General features: G+C 36.6%; 1 protein-coding gene across 2 annotated transcripts; it reads left to right on the top strand.

Moving 5' to 3' along the window:
* Nucleotides 1-1,579: 1,579 nt before the first annotated feature.
* Nucleotides 1,580-20,201, top strand: USP16 (ubiquitin specific peptidase 16). 2 transcript variants are annotated; one of them, XM_010001813.1, is made up of 17 exons: nucleotides 1,580-1,640; nucleotides 4,455-4,633; nucleotides 5,275-5,378; nucleotides 7,800-7,903; nucleotides 8,644-8,825; nucleotides 9,795-9,887; nucleotides 10,588-10,718; nucleotides 11,384-11,471; nucleotides 12,914-12,992; nucleotides 13,818-13,909; nucleotides 14,707-14,763; nucleotides 16,085-16,252; nucleotides 16,851-17,520; nucleotides 18,211-18,305; nucleotides 19,425-19,511; nucleotides 19,816-19,972; nucleotides 20,077-20,201. In XM_010001813.1, exons 1-17 carry the CDS (start codon nucleotides 1,580-1,582, stop codon nucleotides 20,199-20,201), a joined length of 2,472 nt encoding a protein of 823 aa, XP_010000115.1. The 2 variants fall into 2 exon arrangements, with proteins under 2 accessions (XP_010000115.1, XP_010000116.1); XM_010001814.1 differs by having other exon boundaries at nucleotides 8,647-8,825.
* Nucleotides 20,202-20,954: the final 753 nt, after the last annotated feature.

A 20,954-nucleotide genomic window follows, 5' to 3' on the forward strand; every position in this document is an offset into this window, starting at 1 on the left:
CCCGGAGGGTTCGCGGTGGTGGCTCTGTGGGCGTTTCTGCCGGGTCTGCGTCCGACCCAGGGGCGCCTGCGGTCCTTTGCAAGCAGCCTTGCTTTATGGGTGAACAAAATATTCGATCAAACGGTCGTGTCGTTGCTTTAGCGCCGTGTGAAGCCGCTCCGTGAGGAGCCCGTCGGACAAGTCTGTCCAGCCAACCGCGTGGGTTAAGGCAGCAGCCACGCGTGGCCGTGCTGTCCTAGCCAGAGCAGGACCAGTTGGGGCAGGATTTTAAGGTTTTAGAGCCGCGTTTGTACCATCAAGCATTGTGGCTTTTTGCTGAAACAAAAATAAAACGCTGCAGAGGGAGTTTGTTGGATGAGATGTCACTTCTTTTCCTGAAAGATTTGAATGCTAAGTTGTAGAAGGGGATAATTTCACTCTTGGTGGAGTTCCAGCTTCCCAGGTAACACCTGGGCCCTAACAGCGTGCTTCAAAAAGGTTCTTCATTTAAGAAGTCCTCTGTGGGTTCCACCTCTGAATGCTTCCCAGCTGGTTTTCTCTCTGGTTCTCTGGCTGGCTTCATTTTTCAGCTGTGACAGCTCCAAGCTGGCAGCTGTTCTCTGTGGCTGCCGTGCTGCTGAGTACAAGAGCAGGTATGGGTTAGAAAAGATGGGTGTTACAGGTCAGGTTTAGTGGTGTGCCAACAGATTTACATGAAGGGCGTGCAGCAGCATTGGGGCGGCCTGCAAAGGTGGCATAAGACTGCAGACACTTGGCTTTGAACCCTTTCAGCTTGCACGTTTTTGTTGTCTTAGCATACGTTGATTTTTAAGTTTACATGATCTTTTGTGAGATAAGGCACAGGGCTTTACAGGGCCTACAGACTAGGACTTCAGAATGTCCCTCTGTATGTGCAGTAGCTGTCTTTTGGATGGCAAGCACTTGGCTTCAGATTCTGTAGTGGCAGATTACTTCTGTCTAGAAGGGTTTACAGACATAGCAAATAGCAGACCCCATCTGAATTATTTGCTTGGGATGTTCGGAAGGTGACAATAAATCTCCCCCAGGGAAGAAACTGAAAAATTTGAACTCCCATTGTCTGTGTATTTGTAAACACATTGCAAGTGTCAGGTTTCATCAAAGATACAAGGAATTTGTAGGAAAAAAACCTGAAAAATTGTAATTGCAAAAAACTTCAATGTTTAATTGTGACAAACTCTTTATTTTTTTTTTCTTCCTAAAATCCTGGTGTTATTAGTTCAAGTACAAGTCCTGAAGGTTTACAGGATTTTTTTATACTTTCCCATCTTGTTCTTTTGTGCAGTGCTTTTGACTCAAGGTTTTAAATAATTTAGTATTTATAGTTCACACAGTGATTTTGTCTCTACAACAGTTACAGCAGTTTCATGGTACAGTATAAATTTATTTAGTTTCTTTTAAAAATGTGAAATTACAAGTTATTTCACCTTAAAGGACATCTTGGCTATATAAATAATTTCTTGTTTAGCAATGAACAAGTAAAACCAAAACCTACTTTCTAATTCACTATTTTTCTTTGCTAGGTCACTGTTCCATGTAAGAAAAATTGCAGACTACAAATATGGGAAAGAAACGCATCAAAAGCAAAACTCCACAGTCTGATGAATCTCTGGATGCGCTGGGTATGTTTTCTCAGGGACATCTGTGGTCCTAATGTTTTCTTTAATTTCAAAGAGGACTTGAAAACTCATGAGTGTTACAAGTCCTTTACACTAGTCACTGGCTTTGAAGTCTCATTTACAAAGTGTGAGTTTCTGTAGTTGAAACTCAAGTGTACCAAGAAACATTAGTTTTGCTACTTTCTAATTATAATTGAAAATAATAATTGTGTCTTGAAAACTAGGATTTTTTAAAATTTATTTTTCAAGAAACAGACACACAGCTCTTTACTGGTACACAGATTGTATTGAATCGTATAAGGTTCCTTAGAATCTGAAGTGTTTGTAGAGTCAGCTGCTAAGCTTGTCCTGATGGGTTAAATAGCATTTCCCTGATGAAGATTTTGTTGCAGGAGATTTTCACTTCATAATTTATTTATTTTTTTAATTACAATATTTCTGTGAAACCATTTGTCTTTAACAGCTAACATAGTACTGGCCCTGAGCGTCTCAGCTCTCTGGTCATAGTGCTTTTTGATTAAAACTTTTCTCTTCCTCACCTTCAGTTCCTTCAGAGAAAGTCCTGAATTCTTAATGTTACCCCTCTAGCTGTACTGGATTGCACCCCTGTACTGAAATTTTATTTGTTATCTTGTTTATCCTGGTTATGCTAGCTCTTGTTTTTGCTTCTGCTGTGTAGCATTCTATTCCACCACCTTGTTTGCCATGTCACAGATTGTGTCTTGCCCATCATTTTGTTGATCCCAGCTTGGGAAACAAGTTGAGCCATGCTAATTTAGCTGCAAGAGAGAGCACTTAAAGTTGTGGCCAAGAGGCTTAGCATGATGGCCTGTTTGTTTTAAATTCCAAGTCTACTCTATTTCAATTTCCTGATTGCCCTGATCTTGTGGTAGCTTCTGTCTCTTACAGGTTATTAGCTTTTGGGTTTTTTTCTTCCCTAGAGTCAAGATCAATGTCTGCTATGTCCATTTCTTATTTTTCTCTGGCAAGAAAATTAGTTACGGTACAGTTGCTGATAGCATCTCACTTCTTTGGCTAAAAGTAGGCTAGCTTTCTCTGACGAAGTCCCATAAAGCTACAAATGTAAGCTAAGACTAGTAATTGTGAATAATTCTACTGTACAGTAGGGACCAATATACAAGAGGTTTGTCTAAAAAAACACAGTATTGAAGTTGTAGGTGAAGCCTGTGCTTACAGGTTATTAGCTTTTGGGTTTTTTTTCTTCCCTAGAGTCAAGATCAATGTCTGCTATGTCCATTTCTTATTTTTCTCTGGCAAGAAAATTAGTTACGGTACAGTTGCTGATAGCATCTCACTTCTTTGGCTAAAAGTAGGCTAGCTTTCTCTGACGAAGTCCCATAAAGCTACAAATGTAAGCTAAGACTAGTAATTGTGAATAATTCTGCTGTACAGTAGGGACCAATATACAAGAGGTTTGTCTAAAAAAACACAGTATTGAAGTTGTAGGTGAAGCCTGTGCCTTTTAAAAAGGCTTGAAGAATGCATCTGAATGTCTGTATTTGGCTCTTATTGGCTAGCATTTGTACTGTGGTAAAATCCTATAATCTCAGACAGAAACAGAATTGTAGGTATGAAACTTTTCACCAGTTTCAGCTTATGCCAAGGAAAGTTTGCTATCTTGAAGCTGTAACCTTATCCTCCACAAAGGTAGATTAAGAGCTGTTATAGTCAAAATAGCAATAATAACAAAATACATCTGTAGCAAAGGACTTACAAGAGTTGAATTATGTCAATAGCTATGTTCTCAACAGTTGCACAAAATTGCGATTAATTTTTTTAACATACCAAGTACATACAACATTTTTCTTCTAGCATTGATTTGTTTACTTTGTGCTATTTTAACTTTTAAGGTAACTATTTTTACTGTCAGATTTTTGACCCTGTGTTTGCAGACATAGACATTTGTAACTGCAAATAATGAAGAATTCTAGGCTAATCATGCTAAATGTTTTAGAAACCTATGTGTGAAAAAGGAAGAAAAAAATTACGTTCCTCGTTTTTTATATGGAAGAATTTAAAACAGTTTGCATATGCGTTGTCTGTCAATTGCAGTTTCTCTCCGTGTGATTTAAGCTTACAGGCATCTTCACTCAAGTGACAGTATAACCAGCAACCTTAAAAATTGAACAGAAAATAAATAAGATCTCTACTATCAGGAGTTTAATTCTTCAGATGCCTGCTCTCAGCATAACCACTTAGCAGAGTTTGGTTAAATAAGTAAGAGTTCACACCATGCCCAGAAGATGCAGCTCCAATTAGGGTGTAGTGTTGTAGTGTGAAGGCATAACAGTATAGGTAGGATGTCTGACATTCTTTTTTTACCATAGTTCAATGTATAATTCCAGTGAGGCAGCTCAGCTGGAAGCGTAACCTCCATGATCTCCACTTTTATAGGCCAGCCAGGTGCTGCCTTGGTGACTGGGAAACGTGGCAGTGGGCTGTGGCTGCTCCCTGGGAGGTGTGGGAATCGTAACGCCACAATAGTAGAAGCCCACAGCCTGGCACAGTAGGTAGGTTTGTATCCAAAGGTTTTTTCAATTTCTCTGACTAGGTGTAGATTTGAGTGCTGTTTTTGAAATTTTTTTTAGTAATATAGTAGTTCAGGATGCAGCAACAATATCTCCAGATTGTGAGTGGGGGTAACAAAGAGTTTCTTTCTGGTACATCTGCTAAACTGCTGATGTTTTTTGGCTCTAGAAAAGCTATCCTAGCTTCTGGATTGCTGCCTGTTTAAAACCTAGAGACATCCGCATTTGTTACGATATCTATCTTCTTCATGTGCTTTTTATTTTGTAGAACCTGTGTGCAAGCATATTCGTAAAGGATTGGAACAAGGTCATCTGAAAAAGGCACTGCTGAATGTGGAATGGCATGTTTGTCAGGACTGCAAGGCAGACAATAAGACACAAGAGAAATCTGAGGAGGAGACTGATGAAGGCCCCTCAATATGGTTATGTCTAAAATGTGGCCATAGGGTATCTCTTGTTTTGCTGTTTATTTCTCTTAATATCTTTCAGTGTCTCTTAATATAGAGGAACAAGAGAGCTTCAAATCAAACTCTTATATTATCTCTTTTTTTATTATTTTAAAGGTGGTGCTACGTAAATGGTTTGATATACTTCAGTGTGCTAAAAAAAATGTCTGCTCTGAATTGCAAATGAAATACTTAGAAGCTTGGCACAAAAGCATATAGCAGTCTTAAGGCTAAAACACCATCTTGAGGACGTATTTTCCTAGAAACCCCCAATTATTTTGCTAAGAAAATAAAATTTTCTATTGATAATCCTATTTTGTGATTTTTACAGTAAGATCTTATGCTATAATTAGTTTATTAAACTTCGAACTGCATGCTGAAGAGGTTTTTGGTTTTGTGATGTTTTGTTCTTCAAGCTGTCGAAACTGAAATTTGTAAATTAGATGTTCAGTCCTCGAGCAGCTTTATAGTTACTCTGCATGTCATATGTTACTTTTCTCTGTGCAGAAATAAGTATCTTGAACTAGAGATCCACCTCTTCATCCTAATTAGTTTAACATAACCTATTTTAATGTTAATACTTTGTTGATACTCTGACTTTATGTTTGGATTTTGTGACACTTCTCATTATTAACATTATAGGGCTGTGGCAGAAATTCTCAGGAACAGCATGCTTTAAAGCACTATGAAACACCGAGATCAGATCCCCATTGTCTGGTTCTCAGTTTGGACAACTGGAGTGTGTGGTGAGTTTGTCAGGCAACAGTTATAAGAAATAGCTAGATAGAAGCTGGGATATAATTTGTGTTTTCTTTGTGAGTTCTAGGACTTATCTCTAGAAATCTGCAGAGCATTTACACACACAAAGTTCCCAGCAGTCTTTGAGATTTGCTGAGTAAATATTACTTGTAAAATTTATAACCTGGAAACTTTCATGATTACGGTAGGAATTGACCATCTAGTAAATGCTGTTGACTTCATATTTTACTGCTTTTGTGTGGTCAGAATACTGATGTATAGAAATTTATGTTGTTATGCAGTTCTAAATCTTAACTCTGGGCCTTGGGAGAAGCTACTTTTTTAGTGCACAGTTAGTGACAAACTTAATTACTTTCATTTTCCCAATAAATATGACTTCTTAATACTACATACATATTTTAGAAGCACAGCTGTAGAAATACAAGATGCTACTGGATCAGTCAATTAAAAAAAAAAGCATCTCTCTTAAAAGGAATTCTGAGAGGAATATTCTTAAAAGGAGTAGCACATTACTATGTAAGGGGGAACTTTAATTTCCCAACCTGTGCCATACAGAAATACTGTGCCTTACATAGAGAGTTTCTATTTTGCTTTGGAACCTTTTAAAAACTTATTTGTCATTATGTTAATCTTATAGAACACTATCTCTATCCATTATTATATTTAGCACTCTTATACGCAGCAATCGGTATTTTTAATGAACTGCAGAATGGAAATGGACATTAATAACATATATATTACTAATGAACTAGTGAGCTTATTTTTGTGAATTTAAATATGTTTTAAAATTCTGGTTTTAAAGGCCTTTATTTTCTCTGTTCCAAAACTTACATAGTTTTAAAATCAAATGATATTTAAATGAGAGGAAGATGTGTAAGCAAAATGTTTTGCTTGCTTCTCTAATTTCCTAGTTGTACTAACTTGCACAAGAAATTATTCAGAGATTGATACTGGGCATAAATTACTGTTATGAATCAAACCTACAATGAAGAATGTATTTCACAGTGGGCCTAGTACATATAAGCAAAAGCCTTTTTGGTCACAATTTATTAATGCTATGAATGTACAAATCTCCATAGTGTGCCTACATATGTGGTTGAAGTTGAACTTCAATATTACCTGTAAATGGTTAAAAGAAAAGGTTTTGAATATTGAGAAAAGGTTTTGAACATTGAGAGAAAGAGGAAAGTTCTAGTAATTAATTAAGTTCTGCTCTTCTGGGATTACAACAATTGCTGTTTTATGTATTTTCAGTACTGATGTGACTTGCCAATTGGATCTACTTACTGTTGTTCTCACTTGTCAGTCGTTGTTGAAAAATCCCTTTCTAATCCCTTGACTCCTTGAAAGCTTCCTGTAAAAATGTTAGATGGATGAAGGGTTATGATGTGTAAAAATTGTCCATGGAAGTAACAATCGTTTGTTATTAGAGGAGTGAGAATACCTGTTTTATAATGAAGTAGGCAGACAATAAATAGGCAGTCAGGGTTTCAAAAGTTGAGCCACTTTTTCAAGGAGTCATGAATAAATGTGAAAATTGCAGCTAAATCCAGAGACGCTAGAGATTTAGAGAAGCACTTCTCTGCAGACTTCTGCTGCTTTTGATATCAGAAAAGAGAGTCTGATTTACAGTAATTCTGAAACGGCTAAATGCATTTGTTCCTAAGAACTGTAATAGGTATGTTTCAAAGTGCAGAAGTATTTGCATTCTCTTCAGTACCTTTTGTCACCTCTTTAAAGAGTTGATTGGCCAGAACTATAAAATTGGTACATGTAACTCTTCTGCTGTATGTTATGGTAGAATATTACTCTTACTTGAGCCTTTGTCACTGCAGCTTCTCTCACAACTTGTTTTAAAACAGATTAGTGGCCTTACCACGCATTTCTTTGCTCATAGAGGCAGATTTATGTCAGCAATGGAAAAGCAAATAAAAGCAGGCAGGACTAATGGAGGATACTGACGTACTTCTTCTCCAGTTCAAATATAATTAAGTACTTGCTTGGCTAGAACACTTCAAATATTTTTCCATGCCATAACATTTATAAGTAATTTCCTTGGGACCTGATATCTTAGTTTATTAATTTTGGTAATTTTTTTCCTGCATTTCTTCTTCTTGCAGACTAGGTTCCTAAGCACACCTTTTAGCGTTCTAATTTATATTTGTAAATTGCAGCCTCCAGTCAGTGAAATAATGTAGTAAAGATAATTTTTAAACTTCTGCTTTCTTGATCAGGAATAGATTAAACACTTCTCTAAGATTTCTAAGTCTTAAAATAAATCTTGTCATTTTATTAGCTGTGTGTAATGAATTGCACGAAACGAGCAAATAGTTTAGGATTTTTAAACAATAGAAAAAAATAGGATTAATTGTTTTTCTTGGGGGGGTGGGTGGGCGGGGCGGAGACAGGTGCTACATCTGCGATAATGAAGTCCCATATAATACTTCAACCCGATTGGGTCAGACTGTGGATTATATTAGAAAACAAGTTTGTACTGGCTCATCACGTACAGGTAAGTAACTCTAGTATATATGCGGTAAATCAGAAACTCCCTTAAATGTAGTAGATGGATCTGTACATCAAGAATCTACACTAAATCAGATAGCTTTTCAATCGCCCTCTGGTAAATCGGGAAGCTAATTTATTCCAGTTTTAATTTTTGTCAAAACTCTGATAGCATAAGCAACATCCTAGCCTACAGATTTAATTGGACCAGGATTTTCTCGGTGTCCCCTAACATTTTACAGACCAGAAATACAGAAACAGGAGGAAAAAATACAACTTTGTTGTGACTTTTTTAAAAAAATGTGACATTCAGTTATTCTGTGAGTAAAGAATTGACTTCCAGTACTTAGAAGTGCTGTGTTTATTCATCAATATTGCTCAGTCTGTCTTGAGATCTGAAGGATCTGTAGGTATTTGTCAATGTATCAGCTGGAATGGATTAGTCTCCAGCTGTTGTGGTGTATTTCCCAGTGGGAGGAGTATACAAAAGGATTTGCATGCTGGGTCTGTACATTTAGTGTAGGTAGTTGCAGTACATTCAGAACTCTATAATCGCATGTTCAGCATGCAGTCTATGTGCAAAACATGATGGTTTAACTCCAGTAGTGTTACATTTATACAATTACAGAATTAATTATCATGACTTTAAGTTTTAAACATTGTAGATTGCTGCTGCCTACAATAACTGTTTCCTAGCCCATTCCCTTTTACTGGCTTAATATGTGGTGGTTTTAAAATTTGTTTCAGCAGAAAAACAACAAGAGAACAAAGGGCTTGAAAATAAAAAAGTAGAAAAAAACAGCAAAAATGAGCAAGAGAAAGAAATCTCCCTTAAAGAAGAGAATTCTCATTCAAGTAATAACTTGGAAGTGACTGTAAAAGGACTTAGTAACTTGGGAAATACATGTTTCTTTAATGCCGTGATGCAGGTATGGTGATTATCGCTGGTCTTAATTTTTTTTTTAATAACGAGAAAAAAAGCAAAAAAACCCAACCCACAGCAACTCCACTCCCAGTATTGTACAATGACACAATTAGAATATGATTTTCATCTGCCAGGAATGATGGGTTCATTCTAAAAATAGTGTGTTGGTCTGGAGAAATATGAAGAAATAGAGCTGCAGGTTCAGACTTGCTCTAAGGGAAGATATAACAAACTGCTCTGACTTTGAAGGACAGTGTCTTTCACTGATACAGATTAAGCATGCCAACTTCCTAGTTTAGTAAAAAAATTAAAATTGTCTGGCACATGACCCTTGTTGACATCTTGGAATGCAAGAGATTAATACTCAGTCGCCATGGGTGTGTACTGAAACAAAAATGTCTCTCTCAGCAACAGGAAATCAAATGAAAGTAAATATTAACAGGTTGAGCAACACTGCCTTGCCATCTTAAATGTCTTGCTTGCTAAGAAGTGTTTGGATGGAATAAACTTGCTTTTATGTGTATTGAAACTAGCATGTAATTTTGTACTCTTTGGTTCTTGATAATGAAGCTTTACTCAAAATTCCCACTGAACTTGCAGGTTCTAGCAAATGGTTTGATTTTTTTAAAAACATCTTAAACCAAGCAAATATGCATTTACATTTTTATTTTAGAAACAGACACTAGTAAATAGAGTGTCACAAGATCAATCTGTAGAAGAATGGTACTTTTAGGGTTTCTGCAATCTGAAGTAATATATAGAGGTCACACTTGGAAGTCCCTTTAGCTTTATGGAATGTACCTTTAAACACTGATAGAATTTCCAGAGCTGTAGTTAGCACTCTTGTTCTGTGTTTGGGGAAAAATAAATTGCTGCTGATCTGGTTGTTACAAATTCCATGACCAGTGGAACTCAGCTGCTCTAGCTCTTGTTCCCCAGTTAACAATTTTTTTCTTTCTTTTATGTTCTACAGAATTTATCACAAACTCCAGTCCTGAGGGAACTGCTTAAAGAAGCTAAAATGCCTGGCATATCAGTTAAAATTGAGTCACCTGAGTTATCCACAGTATGTATGCTTCAACTTCCATGGTGTTTCTTCCTACCCTTCCAATCTGTTGAAGGAACAAGCAATACTCATCTCTTGATTTTGAAAGTTGTTTCAGTTAAATGCTAACAAGACAAAGATTTAAAATCAGTGGGAACTTTACCATTGACTTCCACAGAGCTGCTTCTGAATTCAGCAGAGGTCTTCCAGTCAAAGAGCAGTGATTCAGTACTCTTAAGTATTAGTTGTCATCAAAAGAGTACATGCATGATGATTAAGTTATTTAAAGGATGAAAATTTGTAACTTTTGCAATAGTGTCACTTGTCTAAACTCAAAATAGGAAACTAGAGGATGTTTGCAGCATTAAGTTGAATAATGCATTTATCGTCACAGTTTGGAATTTGGCTGGGAGCAAAGGGTTGTGCATTTTTAAAAACTGTGGCTTTTTTAATTAAAGCAAGAAATCCAGAGTTGCAACTAGGCAATAAATAATTCATAATTCTTAGCCCTAGTGTTTTGGTATCACCTCATGAGAAACTGTATGTTGATTGTTTTTTGTCAGGCTAACTTTCTGCCATTTTGGTGTTTTGTGTTTTCTATTGTATAATAAAGTTTTCAGGAGCTGAATTGTTTAGATAAGGAAATACAGAAAAAAATCACTCCAGAAGGATCTGTCACCAAATTAAGGCAAAACTCCTTTGTTGCTTTTGTTTAAAACAGGAACCTCAACTGATAAAACTAGATCAGCCGGGTCCTTTGACATTAGCCATGTATCAGTTCCTGATGGAAATGCAAGACACAAAAAGAGGGGTAGTCACTCCTAAGGAACTTTTTGCTCAGGTTTGTAAAAAGTGAGTATCTGTATAATTGCATGTCATAGTAAATATGAAAAAAAAAAAAAGTTGTTTAAAAAGAAGGTCAGTTTTCTGCCTTTCTTTTCTTGAGCTCACATCACAGCATATACAACTGATTTAATACTTAGCAAGTTTTGAAAGAAAAGCAAAATCTAAATAAAGTGTCAGGACTATGGAGCCAGGCTTTTTTCAGTGACGTCCAGTGATAGGACAAGATGCAGTGGGTGCAAACTGGAGCATAGGAGGTTCCATGTAAATATCAGAAAAAACTTTTTTACTGTGAGAGTGACAGAGCACTGGAACAGGCTGCCCAGAGAGGCTGTGGAGTCTCCTTCACTGGAGACATTCAAAACCCACCTGGACACGTTCCTGTGTGATGTGCTCTGGGTGACCCTGCTCTGGCAGGGGGATTGCACTGGATGATCTTTCGAGGTCCCTTCCAACCCCATGGATTCTGTGGCTCTGTAAGTAAAATAAAAAACATTCAGTGACATTATGGTTAGCAAGCTTCATATTTTTAGAAAATACCATATGTAGGCACTTACTGCTTTTATATGCATTGTGCTTGAGACTGTCCTTTTATGTCTGGTATAGAATTGGTTTTGTTTTGTCTATCTCTAAGTTCGGTTATACTTCACAGCAGTAACTGTTCCTTTTAACAGAGCAATACGATTTAAAGGTTATCAGCAGCAAGACAGTCATGAATTGCTTCGTTACTTACTTGATGGAATGAGAGCAGAAGAAATCCAGGTAAGTCCTTATTTCCTAGCTGTGCATACCTTTCTTCTTCATATTCCATACCAAGACTTTTTCTCCTGCTCAGGAGAGAGAGAACATTTATTCAGAGATAAATCTGTCTCTGTAGAGTGATTTGTGCTACTCATAGTACTTACTTAAAGCAGATTAGCAACACAGCTGTAGGACTGTGCCGCCTTTGCGCAGTGGGATTTTGAAGGAGCAACCATGGGTATTTCTATTTTCATTTAACAAAACTATTAAAAAATTAAGTTTGTGGCCTATATCTCTTACATATATTGTATACACTGTTTACATTTCATAGAATCTTAGAATGGTTTGGGTTGAAGGGACCTTAAAGATCATGTAGTTCCAGTTCCCCTCCATGGGCAAGGACCCCTCCCACTAGGCCAGGTTGCTCAGAGTGCCATTCAGCCTGGCCTTGAACACTTCCAGAGAGGGGCCATCCACAACTTCCCTGGCCAACCTGTGCCAGTGTCTCAACCACCCTCACAATAAAGAATTTCTTCCTGATGTCTAATGTAAATCTCCCCTCTTCCAGTTTGAAACCATTCCCCCTTGTCCTCTCATTGCTCTCTCTAGTGAAAAGTCCCTCCCTAGCTTTCCGGTAATACTCATCAAGTACTGGAAGGCTGCTGAAAGGTCTCCCTGGAGCTTTCTCATCTTCAGGCTGAGCAACCCCAACTTCCTCAGCCTGTCTTCATAGGAGAGGTGCTCCAGCCCTCTGATCATCTTTGAGACTCTCCTCTGGACTCACTCCAACAGCCTTCCTGTGTTGGGGGCTCCAGAATCGGACACAATTTTTTATTTATTTTTTTTCCCCCCCCAAATAAAAACCCCAGATTTCTAAGGTGATGATATTTTCTCCATTTTTGGAAAGCTGTGTACTGATTATGCTTTTCTAATAAAATAAAATTGAAAGGTTTGATATTGTTTATTCTAAAGGTCTTTGGTTGATTTAGTACTTTTAACATAAATGTCTATTATCCGTCAGAAATAGATTGACTTGTGCAAAACTTCTATAGCAATAGTGGATTTGGAATATATATATATAATCACCATAAAGAATGTCCTCTTGTCTTAATTTCTGAAATGCCTGAAAGTTCACTTGTGGAAATTCCTTTTTTTTTTTTTTTCCTCCAGTCTTAATATGGGGAAGTATTTAATCCTAGACTGATTTTCTAAAAAAAAGATTAAATTTTTTTTTTTTGCATACTAAATGCAAAATTGTGGTTGCAAGCTTATTTCTCAGTTGTTTGGGGTTTTTTTTTTAAATATCTGTGGGAAGTATTTTGTGTCTCTACAGGCAGTTGTGTTGTTAGTATTGATCTTCTTAATTGATGAAGATTAAATTTTTCCTCCACCTTAAACATTTTGTAAATCTAATTGAATAATTTTAGGAAATTTTACAGTGTGTATTGTTTTGAAAATTTCAGCGAGTAAGTGTTGGAATACTGAAGGCTTTGACTGACTCTAACAAACAAAATGAAGAAGAACTTAAAAAGAAAATTAACGGTAAATGGAATGTTTCAGCAAAGTACCGAAAGTAACACTTAGTATAAACTAAGAGATACATGTTTAATTGTATGACTATGCCATGTCTCAAATACATGTGTATCTAGAACATATGGCTCAATAATATTAGTCTTTTTATTTACATGTGTTACTGATGGTGGTGGTGTTTACTTCTTAACAGAGTAAGAGAGAGTTGAATCTGAAGTCATTGTACATTAAAATATGTTTGATAGTGTTCAATCATTCCAACATTATGTAAGAAATTAAAATATTAGCACGTTAATGTAGTAATTCAATCCTAGTAGTTCGTTATTACTTAACAGTGGTATAAAAAAACCAAACAAACCCAAACTACTGAACAGAAGAATATTTTAACTTTTCCACATCACTTAGGTTAGAAGATGAAGAGCAAGTTTGAGTTCAGAGTACGTGTTACACTGAAAATGTAATTTGAGGAAATTGGCTTTGCTTACAGGGTACCTATAGAGACAAAACTTGGTACTTGTTATTTAAGTTCAGACAGTTAAGTCCTGCAACAAAACAGGAACTCTTACTGGGATATGGAACTTCTGAAAAAATAGGCGTTGGTTCACTCAAACTGTCATCTTCAAATGTTTTCTCCCCCATCCCTTTGATATACAAAAGAATCTTCATTTAGTCTTGTTCTGCTTCCAGAAAAAACTGGAACAGACTACCATGTTCCGTTGTTCATCTTGCTTAATTTTACTTTTTTTTTGTATTTGGTATGCTACAACCAAATTATCTGCCAGTGTATTTATTATATGTAATATTACTAATTTTCATGTATGCTTTGTAAATTCTCAGAATATGAAAAGGAAAAGGGAATACAAAGTTTTGTAGATCGAATCTTTGGTGGAGAATTAACCAGTACAATTATGTGTGATGAATGCAGAACCGTAAGTAAACTACCTGTTTTGAATAGCCTAGAGTATAATTCCATGTAATCTGCAGGAAAACCCCCAAGTATAGGTAGAAGTAAGTGGAACTAGAGAGGTTTGCTTCAGTTGATAACACTTCTAAAAGCTGGCTAGCAGCATGCTTTTCAGAGAGGCATGGTTTGGCTGAAATCTCTCTTCCTATGTGTTACGAAGCTCATCTTTCAGTCCCTTTCAGAATTCCAGAAAAAGAGGACAGCAACAGCAAGCTGCCTCTCCCAAAATAATTGATTCTCAGATTCCTGGTAACACCTTCCAGTGCCACAAACTAGAGTGGATGAATTGTTCTGCTACCAGCAGTATGCAGCCAGAGCCTTTTTCCTTTATCATCATAGGATTAGGTCATCCACACTGGAATGACCACAGGATTGCCAGAAGAATAGTTTTAAGTAAGGAGGCAGTACTGGGATAATGCATCCCGAGAAAGAAACAAGGGTATTAGTGAGTGGGCCTAGATGAGTGTCATGACAGATTGCAGGTATCAATCTCATAGGCCTAAAGTTGGGTTCTCATATTCAAGGCCACTAGAAAATGAAATTTGTAAAAGTATTTCTTGCTTATTTCTGTGGTAATATGATTATGCTAGATTTTGGTCATGGATAGCTGTTTGTGAAGGTAGATTAGCTGTGTTTTACGTTTGTGTGCACAACTGAAAACATTCCTTGAATGCAGACAAGGCTACATACAAATAAGTCTGTTGATGACAAGCCAGCCACTTCCAAACAAAATAAAGTGAATTCTTAAATACTCATTTAAAGGTATCCTTGGTCCATGAGACTTTCCTTGATTTGTCGCTTCCTGTACTAGATGATCAGGTAAGAAATTGCACATGCTTGCTTTCTGGCTTAGTTTTTCTTTGCTTGTATGAAAACACTTATTATATAATCATTGGGGGATGAATTTATGCATAAGTGTTTTCATACAAGCAAAGAAAAACTAAGCCAGAAAGCAAGCGATGGAGAATAAGATTTTAATGAGACTCATTCCTTTAAGTTGTGGCTCATAAATTGTCTGCAGAAAATTACTGATAGTCTGTTGGTGATCTTGCTTTTTTGTCAGTTGATGTTTCTGATTTAGATACTGGTTTAGGAAATAATCTAGTATGTTCCAATGTTGTCTCACTTTTTTAGAAGACTGAGTTGCAAACAGTGTTTCCCAATTCATCTTCACTCGTGTAGAACAGACCTAAATTGCATGACAGTGATGGCTGCCTAGTGGTTGCTTGAATGCTTGTATTTTTTTACTTTTTTCATCCACTAAGTGCAAGAATACTTCTCATAATATTCAAAGTATTGAATAAAGTTGAGAGACATCAGTAGGATAGTATGTGTATACTTAATTGATCAATATTTATTTATTTGATCAATCTCTAGATTAGAACAGACCTAAATTGCATGACAGTGATGGCTGCCTAGTGGTTGCTTGAATGCTTGTATTTTTTTACTTTTTTCATCCACTAAGTGCAAGAATACTTCTCATAATATTCAAAGTATTGAATAAAGTTGAGAGACATCAGTAGGATAGTATGTGTATACTTAATTGATCAATATTTATTTATTTGATCAATCTCTAGATGCTCAAAATACTTGATTTCCTTTACATTTAATATTGATAATCTGTATATGTAATATTTCAGGTTTGTTATGTATCACTGCCCACACAAAAGCTAACAAGTCAATAACTGAAATGAAATGCTCTCAGCCAAAGGGATCATATGTCTTTTGCAATGAACAAGTTCAATTTTATCAGAAGCAAACAAATTCTGTGGCAGGCAGTTCAACTGAAAATGTCTCCACTTGTATAAAATGTTACTCTTTGTAATTAATGAGATTTTATCTAAAAGTAGTGTTGCACCTTTACAGGTTAAAAATGTGGCCCTTTATATAATTTGTCATACTTTTTCATTCTGCAAGTCATTGTTTCACATAGACTCTCTCTCAAGTGAAACATCTCTTTTGTAAACGTTAGGGTGACATAAATGAGTGAATTATATGTTACAGGCACTAAAATGCTGTATCTTGAGCTGAAAACGTAGATAACATCTTGTCCCTAGTTTTCCTTGAAGTACTATTTTGTTATTCAGGACAGTAACAGTTCTTCTCCTTTGATTTTTTTGGTGCCTTTTGCTTTTTGTAGAAAGTAAAAATTACCAATGAGAGAAATGTTAAAAAAAACAAAGAAAAGGAATCTGAAGATGAAGAGGATAAAAACAATGACTGTTACCTTAAGCAGAGAGATGAGACCCCTGGTACAAGTAAGCACCTTCTGAAAAAAAGAAAGAAACAGGCCAAAAAGGAAGCCAAGGTTGGTTTTGATAAGTGTTTCACTTTTCATAATGACATACTTGAAACTTCTGGTAAAACAGATTATTTTTGCTTCCTGGGTTTAGATGAAGAAGGAGAGACAGCTTAGAATTTCTCCTTACTCAAGCACACAGCTGAAAAGTATCTGCCTCTTTACTATTAAGAGGTTACATGTTCTGTCTGTGCTAGGAAATAAGCCAGTATCAAGAGGAGTGTGGAATTTGTGTTGCCTGCCTGAAGTAGTGTTATTTTGTGTATCAGGCAGCTGTTCTCCAGTCATTAATTGCAATAATGTTCACTAAGTTTAGAATACATTAATAAGAAAAGATTTGGAAAATAAAAAGAGAATAATTAGTTGTGTGTTGTAGGTTCTGTGTGACAAGGAGCAGCAGTGGGAGCTATACCTGAGTGAGGAAAAATTCAGTATTGGTTGAATTGATCACATTGATCGTTAAATCATAGATTATTCTCCCTCCTGCCCCTTCTATCTATGGCAAAGCTACAAAAATTTTGATGAAGAGATGGTAAGAAATGCTAAATATGATTCAAACTTCTTCCCTTTTAAAATTTTTTTGTATATTATGTATTTCAATTTGCAGAACCAGCGCCGCCAGCAAAAGCTTCAAGGAAAGATTCTTCACTTGACAGATATCTGTGCACCTGAACAGTCAGAAGAAGATGTCAAGTATAACCAGGAATCAGAGTCAGAAACTAACTCTGGAACTCCTGGTCTGAAGCAAGAAGAATCATCAAATGATTGCAAAGATCACTGCTTAACTGAAAAAGACTTGAATATACAGGAAAAGAGTACAGAAGTTCAGAGTATGCATGAAAATACAGGAAAGCCAGAGCAAGAGTGTGTAGAAAATGAGTCTCTCATGGAGCTCTCTACGGAAAGCTTAGTTTCTCCAACAAAGTTTGTCAATGGCTTTGACAACCTATCTTTGAAAGATGAGGATGATGAAAATGAAGATGAGGAAGGGCTTGCTGCTGACTTCTCAAAACTACACGTGGGTGCCGATGCTGAATCTGATACGAGTACCTTAGATGACCTTCCAAGTGTTCCCACCAAGATGTGTGAAGTATCAACTGAAGATCCAGAAACAGCATTTTGTACTCTTGCAAACAGGGAAGATCTGAACCCAGAAGAAAGTTCAATCCATCACTGTTTGTATCAATTTACCCGTAATGAAAAACTCACTGAGACCAATAAACTACTCTGTGATGTATGTACACAAAGACATTATGGACCAAAGAACAACATAAAAAGTATGCAAAATTACCTTTTTAAAAAAAACCTTTAAATGTGTCTCTATCTGCTTCTTGGGTGGGTAAGGGCAGGAATGTCCCTTAAGTGGTATAACTTTAACTTGGATCAGTTGAACTAGGTATTCAGTGGGTAGATTGTGAGAACATCTTTCACACATTAATACAAGTGATTTCTCAGTTGAGCAGAATAGAAGGCTGACAAGCTTGGATACAGAATACTGCAGGAATGAAAGAGTGAGGAAAGAGGAGTGGGTTTGGGGGGAGGGAAAGGGCTTGTCAGTAAAAAATCATCATGTGGATGAATGCAGGGAGTAGCTTGTTAGCAGATAACTTCCTTTCTCAAATGTAAAAATTTTTCTGTGACATTCTTAGGGAAATCATGTTGGCATTTGCTGAAAAGGCCAATAAAAGCTGCATACAATTTCTGATTATGAGAGTTGTACACAAGCAAGAATTCATCCTCCTTGTGCTGACACTGCTCAGACATGGTGTGAGTGTTGTGATACCAGATCTGCAAGATGGCAGCTGTTGTACAGATCATAATTTAAAGTGATACTGAAGAGAGGCATGTTCAGTTCAGTTTCTTTGTTGTAGTAGATGACATTATAACAGTCTAAATAGTGAAAATAAAGAAATTCTCACTGTAACATTTGTTTGCATGTTAATCATTTGAGTTTTTCTTTTCTGCAGGTGAAAAGAAATATGTTTATACTAATGCCAAAAAGCAGATGTTAATCTCTCTTGCTCCTCCAATTTTAACTCTTCATTTAAAGAGGTTTCAGCAGGTAAGTAGCAGGCTGATATTGCAAAAATAGTATCAGTTTAATATGCATTTATGCACGTAGTACTAGCTTAACTCAGAACTAATGTTAGCATATTTCCAATTCCTATAAGCTTGTTTTATTTTGGATTTTTTTCCCAAGGTTTGGAAGGCATTGATACACACTGTTGGTTTTTGTGGGTCTTTGAGGAGTTAAAATGTCGTTTTCCAAAATAATATTCCAGTAGTTATCTGGAAAGCACTGTTCTGTGAGCTTACTTGCAATATATTATATATGTATCACTTACTGTATTCAGCAGTATCTTAGCTTTATGTATTTCCTGTTAGAGCAGTTTGTTCGTGGACTCTCAAATTTCAGTACAGATAGAATATGATCACTTATTAGATGAATGTAGTATAATAGGTCAGTAGATTTGGAAGGGGGGGGAGGATGGAAAGCAATGCAACTTAAGTCTTGTATATAAACAACTTTTATTCCTAGTTATAGGGCTTGCTTTAGCTTTTCAAGAAAGAGGGAAGGAAGATGAGAGACAGTATAGCCTCTTTTAAATTTAAAACTGTTCAGTGCTTTGGTCAAAAAAAGGGAGGTGATTTTAACTAGATGAATAACAATGTCAGTGAAAATGGAAATGTGCAAGCTGTTCCAAGAGACTGTAACATAATTAAGGAAATATTGGTAATTTCCTTTTGTTCTTCCTGTCTGATACTGAAAGTTTATTTAAGTAAGCTGGGAGTAGAAGTTCTATTAGCTTTGATGATATAAAATTAGATCCTCAGGCATATTACAGTAGATGAGAAGCAAAACATCTGCTTATAGTTACATAGTACATTGGACTGATATTTTTTTTCACTTCTGTTACCGTTAAGTAACCTTAAGAGTGAGTTGAAGAGACATGTTAACTTGTGCTCCAGTGCAGCATGTCAGGTAAAGGAGGCAGTGCTAGAAAACCATGGGCATTGTAGGAAAAATCCCAATCCACTCAATGTTGCTTTTTCCCATTTTCGTGTAATGTAAAACTAATTTTGTTTTGTTGAAACTTTAACCTTGAAATATTTAGTAACTAAGCATGATTTAAAAATGTTAAAATGTAACATTATGGGGTTTTCCTCTACTTTGTCTAAGGCTGGCTTTAATCTACGGAAGGTTAACAGGCATATCAAGTTTCCAGAAGTGATAGACTTGGCTCCTTTCTGTACAGCTAAATGTAAAGTAAGTGGGAAAACGCTCAGATTCTCCTTTCCTGTGTTCTAATGTGCTTTCACAGTTAAGGTGCTTAGCAGAATCTTTGTAGAATGCTTGTAAAATTTCAGTTATTATGTGTGATAATACAGGGTAACTTGCAAGTACAATTTGTGCTTGAGTCAGTGTACTTCTACTGATCACAGCCATGGTGCTTGCATGAAGCTCTAATGACAAGCTTCCTTTTCATCAGCAAACAAGTCTAAGTGTTTATATTCGAGCCTTGTTTAAAACCCAGTATCTGACTGACAGATCTAAACTTTGGCATTCATAGAACGTGGCTGAAGGGAATACAAAAGTACTGTACTCTCTCTATGGAGTTGTTGAACACAGTGGAACAATGAGGTCTGGGCACTACACTGCTTATGCTAAAATGAGAAGTCTGAACAACCATCTCTCTGATCTTGTCCTTCGAGGACAAACTCCTCAAGGTAAATAGTTGCAAACATTTCACAAAATATTTCTTATGCAGAACTAACAGGATTGCTTGCTTTAATTCTTAATAACTCTTACTCCCCAATTCTTACTTTTACAGCTTTAGAAACTGAACTAGTAAAAGGGCAGTGGTTCCACATCAGTGATACCCATGTACAAGCTGTATCTGCATCAAAAGTGCTGAGCTCACAAGCCTATCTCCTGTTCTATGAGCGACTGCTGTAATTCGCCTTCTTGTATGTGCAGCCATCTTCACACGGTCTGGAAGGCAGGGACTTGAAAATCATCTTGTCGACAGGTTGGAGCTACCATACACAATTTCAATAATATACTTTGTGCTTCCCAGACACACTGACAAATGGGTAACATTTTTCCAGTGTTTTCACTAATTTTGAATAAAAAGATTTTTTCAGAATTACAGCTTTGAGCTTCTATTGAGTAATGTTTGTGTTGGCACAGGCAAGCAGCTGCTACTTTTAGTTCCCTATACATCTTAATCAACAACTCTTTCACTTCAAAGGGACTAGCTACAATTTTGAGCTATAGTTATCTCAGCTATTGTCTGTTTCATGTGTATTTTAGAGCTGGGCTCCAAGCATAAGAAGCTGTTCCTTCCTACACATCTGAGACAAATTCAGCTTCAGCTCTCTTTCCACCACTAGTTCATGTCCAACAGAGCCTTCAGTTTGCAAACTCTCTAGGAATTCTTTTGCATGGGAACCTTACACTGGTATTTTGGCAAATCCGAGAGCTCGCATCTCCCTGTTGCTACAGACATTGCAGTGTAGCCTTTCTGCACTGAAGGGGTAAAAAAAATAGTCCTGCAGTGACTTGTAACTTTGAAGGTCTCTTCTCTGCAGGCTAGGCTTCACTTGGGGCTCAGAAACAAAATCTTGGCTCCTCCATGCTAGAGCAGCAGCTGTTTACACTCAGTGAATTTTACCTAACAAGCTTACTAAAAAAAATGGGCACTCTTGT

Source organism: Chaetura pelagica, unplaced genomic scaffold (assembly GCF_000747805.2).
Source record: "Chaetura pelagica isolate M959 unplaced genomic scaffold, ChaPel_1.0 scaffold637, whole genome shotgun sequence".
In the NCBI taxonomy this organism is placed as follows: Eukaryota; Metazoa; Chordata; class Aves; order Apodiformes; family Apodidae; genus Chaetura; species Chaetura pelagica.